At 35.4% G+C, this 6,819-nt stretch overlaps 1 protein-coding gene across 4 annotated transcripts in view; it reads right to left on the reverse strand.

Moving 5' to 3' along the window:
* Positions 1 to 336: 336 nt before the first annotated feature.
* The window catches only part of fam135a (family with sequence similarity 135 member A), a 48,331-nt gene continuing 41,848 nt past the window's right edge, over positions 337 to 6,819 (reverse strand). For all 4 annotated transcript variants that reach the window (XM_056470406.1, XM_056470405.1, XM_056470404.1 and 1 more), the window contains 4 exons: positions 6,025 to 6,176; positions 5,829 to 5,939; positions 4,472 to 4,585; positions 337 to 1,461 (listed from right to left, as the gene is read on the reverse strand). In XM_056470406.1, the coding sequence (XP_056326381.1) occupies positions 1,256 to 1,461; positions 4,472 to 4,585; positions 5,829 to 5,939; positions 6,025 to 6,176 (583 nt within the window). In that variant the 3' untranslated portion in view covers positions 337 to 1,255. The remainder of the gene's footprint in view (positions 1,462 to 4,471; positions 4,586 to 5,828; positions 5,940 to 6,024; positions 6,177 to 6,819) is intronic.

Below are 6,819 nucleotides of genomic sequence, written 5' to 3' on the forward strand. Positions count from 1 at the left end.
CGATTGCTCGACGCAGAAGTATAAACCAGGCTTTACAGGAACAATCACATAAGGGAGGGTGCAGGCTTACTCTCTTGTGGGCTCTGTTATGAGTGTGTAACTTTTTCTGTGCAGGGTAGCTGTTCTACCTAACATCTGCTTATAGTTGGACTAGGAAAAGTCCAACAGAGGGCATAGTTATTAAGCTATTATGTAAATGAGTCTCAACTGGATACAACTAAAATAAATAAAAAGCCTTTATTTTGCGAAAATAAAACTGCTTTTAAATAAAGACCAAAAAAAAAACTTTTTTTGCGAATACATTTAATGAAATGTGGAGTCCATGTTACAAAACCATTTTAACAAAAACAGGATAAATTCATGTTTTATTTAAAGTACTTTCGCACAAGAATCAATGAACTCGTCCATAGCAAACCGAACATAAATACTTCCCCAAAATGGTGATCCGATTAGTAATATTGTGCTGTTTGAAACTGAAGAACCATCAACCCCACACACCAGGCCCACTGTTAATTAGCTACCTGTATCACCTGTAATAAAAATAAAATGTTAACATGCCAAGCGTGCGTTCCCCCCCCCACCCAACACCAGGCTGGGTGTAGATTGTGCATGAGAATGCAAAATGGGCACCAGAGACATCGTATAAAACCAACACGCGGTCCAAGGCTGCTTCGTATCAGCTACAATCACGTTCGTCCAGGTTCAGGAAGCTTCGTAATAAAAACAAGGTTTGTAAAAAATGTGTAGTCAAATGGCAATTTCTTAATAGAAAAAATGTTTTATGCAGTTCAGATGCAAGCCAACCCTAGATGCTCGAGTGAACGTGCTTTCACCATGAAGACGACCTGGATCTTCACCCCGAATAAATAGTTCATTCTTTTATCTTTTGTTTTTTTTAGCAGCTACATTTCCAGTTCAGCATGAGATAGTTTAATAGAAGTGTTAAAACGAAAACTGTAGAAATTAACGTTGTACATAAATAACACTGAAAAAAAATACCACGAGGAGGTTTGATTCTCTTAATAGTGAACAGAACATTAAAATTACTTAAAAATAAAAAAACATGGCAGTAAAAAAATAAAAACGATCAATTCCATGTTCACAACAGACTAAATAGAAACAGAATCAATAACAAAAATAACACTGATATATTTTGCTTTACCTCCAGGAGCATACTTAAAACCGTGAGGGGGGAAAAATAACAGAGAAAGAAATGTCTGTTTGCAGTGAGGTATTCACTTCCTGTCTAGCACGGCTACTGAAAAAACTTGAGCCCTGCCACCAGGAAGAACTTTTCCAGGAAAATCTCAGAGTCCAGGACGGCGATGTGAGCTGCGCGGCCGATCAGAGAGTTGGCGGTGTTGGGCAGCGCGTGGATGACGTCGTAACGCACCAGGTTACAGTCTTTGTTCTGAAGCACAGGAAGGAGAAGGTTCTCGATCATCTCGGCATACACCGGACCTGATTAGCAGATGGAGAGAGAAAGAACGAGCAAAAAGATAATAAAATAATATGTTAGAGACATATAAAAAAATCTACAAGCTAGGACAGTAGGTATCATTCAGTGTTAATTGTCTTTTGAGTTTTTGGTCACATGATTTGTTCCTTGACAATGTTCAATGTGTATTATTTTATATATAAAAATATAGCACATATTGAGAAACTAAACCTCTGGACAAGTCTGTAAGATATATAAAAAAAAGTGCCGGGTAAAGATTGACGTGTTTAATCGCATACAAAATAAAAGTTTGTTATGACATGTGTGTGTTATATATTTATTATGTATATGTGGCACACGCACGCATGCACAAAATTATACAAAATTAGTTTTTTCTAAATATGGATAAATTTTTTTTAAGTATATGCATGCATGTCTGTATTTATATATACACACAAATACACAGTACGCACAATTTAAGTCAAGAAAAACTTTCATTTCGGATGTGATTAATCACAATTAATTATATATATATATATATATATATATATACAGTTAAAATCAGAATTATTAAACCCCTTTGATTTTTTTTTTTGGTTTTTTAAATATTTCCCGGAGCAAGGAAATTTTCACAGTATGTCTGATAATATTTTTTCTTGTGGAGAAAGTCTTATTTGTTTTATTTTGGCTAGAATAAAAGCAGTTTTTAATTTTTTAAAAACATTTTAAGGTCAAAATTATTAGCCCCTTTAAGCAATATTTTTTTTCGATAATATACAGAACAAACCAATGTTATACATAACTTACCTAATTACCCTAACCTGCTTAGTTAACCTAATTAATCTAGTTAAGCCTTTAAATGCCACTTTAAGCTATATAGAAGTGTCTTGAAAAATATCTAGTCAAATATTATTTAACTGATTTATTTAAAATAAATTAGTTATTAAAACTATTATTTTGTTTTATTAGCTCCCTATTTTTTTCCCCAATTTAAATTTTTCCCCCCAATATATATATATATACAGTAAGGTCAATAAGTATTTGATCACCCTGTGATTTTTCAATATCCCCTACTTAGAAATCATGGAGGGGTCTAGAATTTTCACCATAGGTGCATTTCCGCTTTCAGAAACAGAATCTAAAAATAAAATCCAGAAATCACGTTGTATGATTTTTTAGCAATTTATTTGTAAATTACTGTGTCAAATAAGTATTTGATCACTTGCTTTTCAGCCAGATTTCTTACCCTCAAAGACCTGTTATTTTGCTTTTAAATAGTCCAGCTACACTCTGCTCATGATTCTAATTTAGTAGCACCTGTTTGAGGTTGTTAGCTGTCATAAAGACACCTGTGCACCCCAAAATCAGTCAAAAGTCTAAGTAGCAACATGGGCAAAACCAAAGAGCTATCAAAAGACACAAGAGACAAAATTGTAGACCTTCACAAAGCTGGAAAGGTCTACGGGGCAATTGCCAAGCAGCTTGGTGAAAAAAGAACAACTGTTGGAGCAATTGTCAGAAAGTGGAAGAGGCTAATGATGACTGTCAGTGTCCCTCAGGCTGGGGCCCCACGGAGGGTCTCTCCTCGTGGGGTATCAATGATGCTAGGAATGGTCAAGAATCAGCCCAGAACTACACGGGAGGAGCTGGTCAATGCCGTGAAGAGAGCTGGGATCACCGTTTCCAAGGCTACCATCAGCAATACATTAAGACGTCATGGTTTAAAGTCATGCATCGCAAGAAAGGTTCCCCTGCTTAAGTCAGCCCATGTCAAGGCCCGTCTGAAGTTTGCCAGTGACCTTCTGGATGATCCATAGGAGTCATGGAAGAAAGTCCTGTGGTCAGATGAGACCAAAGTAGAACTTTTTGGTCTTAACTCTATTCGCCGTGTTTGGAGGAAGAAGAATGATGAGTATCATCCCAATAATACCATACCTACAGTGAAGCATGGGGCTGGAAGCATTTTCTGCACAAGCGACAGGACGACTGCACTGTATAAAGGAAAGGATGAACGGGCCCATGTATTGTAAAATATTGGGCAAAAACCTTTTTCCCTCAGTCAGAGCATTAAAGATGGGTCATGGCTGGGTCTTCCAACATGACAATGACCCAAAGCACACAGCCAGGAAAACCAAGGAGTAGCTCCATAAGAAGCATATCAAGGTTCTGGAGTGTCCTAGCCAGTGTCCAGATCTAAATCCAATTTGAAAATCTTTGGAGGGAGCTGAAACTTTGTGTTGCTCAGCGACAGCCCTGAAACCTGACAGATTTAGAGGGTCTGCATGGAGGAGTGGGCTAAACTCCCTCCTGCAGTGTGTGCAAACCTGGTGAAGAACTACAGGAAGCGTTTGACCTCTGTAATTGTTAACAAAGGCTTCTGTACCAAATATTAAACATTTTTGACTCAAGTGATCAAATACTTATTTGACACAGTAATTTACAAATAAATTGCTAAAAAATCATACAACGTGATTTCTGGATTTTATTTTTAGATTCTGTTTCTGAAAGCGGAAATGCACCTATGGTGACAATTCTAGACCCCTCCATGATTTCTAAGTAGGGGATGGTGAAAAATCACAGGGTGATCAAATACTTATTGACCTCACTGTATATATATATATATATATATATATATATATATATATATATATATATATATATATATATATATATATATGTATAGTGATATCGTATTTTGACATTGCTCATATATATTTCATCAAAAGTTGTTCACAATTACGTATTTGAAATTCACGATAAAATCTGACAGCTATCTCAGAAATGTTGTTTATGCTCAAATAATATTAAAAAAGTTTATTTCCTTATGCTAGAGAGGTCAATGTGCACGCAAAAGTCCAAAGCAGATGTCTCAAAAACACTGACTGTTCTAATATCAATGATGAACAACTTCATCAATTAGCAAATGTCTCTTATTTAGCTATTCTGCCATACAAACCATTGCATTTTCTCCCATTCATAACTAATGCAAGCGTATCATCTTCTTTATACATCAAAAGTGTTTTGCTTTCTCACCAGTCTGCTTGTCCTTTAAGGCTGTTTTGCACATCTCGATTCGAGCGGAGTGATAAGGGACGTATCGGTCCTGAAGAGAGCCCACCAACACCACATTCTTGAAGAACTGAAGGCCTGAAACACAGTTTTGATGGTTGGTTTAGAAACAGTCAAACGCAAACTAATATTCAATTAGGGCTGGGAGCAATAAACAATATCATACCAAATTGTGATAAAATATATGCAGATATATAAGCTGGCTTGCCACTGGCTTGCATGGTTCGGGATCTGTAGAGCTGCGCATCGTTGGATTTGCCCTTCAATATTTGGACTCTCAGTAGTAATTATTAATCCACACTGAACTGAGCTCAACTGAACTGAACTACTGTTTCAATTTACTATGACCTTTTATGTGAAGCTGCTTTGACACAATCTACATTGTATAAGCGCTATACAGATAAAGGTGAATTGAATTGAATTGAGATAACGATAAGCTCTTTTTTTTTAACAATTGTTTTTTACAAATTTTTACTCAATATGATTTAATTATACAGCAGAAATATGTGACATTAAATTTAACCTACCTCTACCTAAAGGGATAGTTCATCCAAAAATGAAAAACTGTCATCATTTAGTTACCCTTGACTGTTAAAGTTTCGTTCTTCTGTTGAACATAAAGTAAGATATTCTAAAGAATGTTAAAAAACAGCTATTGACTTTCATAGTTATTTTGCATCTCTTTTATGGATGTCATTGGCTACTTTTTTTTCATTGTTCAGAATATTTCTTTTTTCAACAGAAGAAAAAAAATCATAAAGGTTTGAAAACACTTGAGTGTAAAGTAAACGTAACATTTAAATGTTCAAAAACTATTCCTTTAAAAACACTGTTGACACTACTTGGCAAAAAAACAACAACTATTGAATAGTTATATTATAATGAATAAATTGTACATTATTATGTTTACATTTGCACATTATTCTACATTTTAAAGCCAGACACAGTTGAAAAAAAACTGCTTTTTTTACCTGTTTGTCACAATTTTTAGATTAAAATTAATTAAAGTTGTCCTAATTTAAGGCTAAATGTGTAATTCATTTTCGTTAATAAAATTTACTGTAAAATGCTATTAATTAAACCTCAGATTTTTATGGTGTATTTTTTTTTTATGGATACACTTTTAAAGCTGGCAGCATTCTAAAATTCATCTATCAAAATCGACATCTTTATCAAAAACAAACAAACAAACAAACAAACAAAAACAATTGTGAGAATCATATTTATCTAAACTTTAATTAGATATCTTATCATTTCGAAAAAAAAGAAAGAAGATGAAATGTTTGCCGTCTCAGCCAGTCCAGTCAAAATAAAGCCACACCTGCTTTCTTGCTCAGCTTATAGAGGAAGGTCTGGCGTGGGTCCGAATGGTCTCGACAGGTCAGCTGCAGGAGAGAGCCAGACTTCTTCCACTTCTGCATAAACCACAATCCTGACAAAAACACAAGAGTGTTTACTAAAATTTAACCGCATAACAGCTGATAAACTGTTGTTTTCAGAAAACTACTGTGAGCTACCAGTATTGACGAGCGCAGAGCTGTTGTACAGTGTTCCGAGGTGAGGTCCAGAAAGAGACAGAAAGGTGTGCAGTCGGCTGAGGTAACACTTAAACCTGGGCCTCGTCAGCACAGAGCGCACGATCAGATTCCCCAGAGAATGACCAACGAAACTGAGACAGAAAACAGTGATTCTGACATGGATATTGGTAATTTAGATGCATATAGACCATTTTGAGGGATGTAAACAAAACAATGGTCCCAACGCATTTCCTGTTTTACATTTTTAATTTCTATAGCTTCCGAGAATTATTAATAAATAATGTTATGATGGCCATTTTAACATCAAGTTATGATTGAATTGCCTCTTGTTCCAGTTATAAAATAGTTTCATAACACGCAGGAAATGTTCATGGGCCAATGACATGACCACATTGAAATGGTCTATAGATATGCAAGCTTGTCTAAGCCATCGACAAGGCAATTTAAGATGCATATAGAGGCCCTGTGTGAAAAAAAAACCTGCTCAAGTGAGCCCCTATGGAGTCAGACAAATCTCAAAAGTAATTCACTCATAAGACATGTACCACATACTTACACCCAAAAAATTATAAAAATAATCACGGGCACGTTTTCTAAATTACTTTTTGCTCTGATTCCCTTATTTCTTTTATTTTTTCCTTTGTTCTTACTAAAGATCTCATTGTACATTGTGGGTTACATTATAGCTTTATACGAGGCTGTAGAGTCAGATAAGTCTCAAAAGTACTTCACGCAAAAGACACAATGTACACGTGTAGCCAAATTCACATGCAT

The sequence above is a fragment of the Danio aesculapii genome, chromosome 13, assembly GCF_903798145.1.
Source record: "Danio aesculapii chromosome 13, fDanAes4.1, whole genome shotgun sequence".
In the NCBI taxonomy this organism is placed as follows: domain Eukaryota; kingdom Metazoa; phylum Chordata; class Actinopteri; order Cypriniformes; family Danionidae; genus Danio; species Danio aesculapii.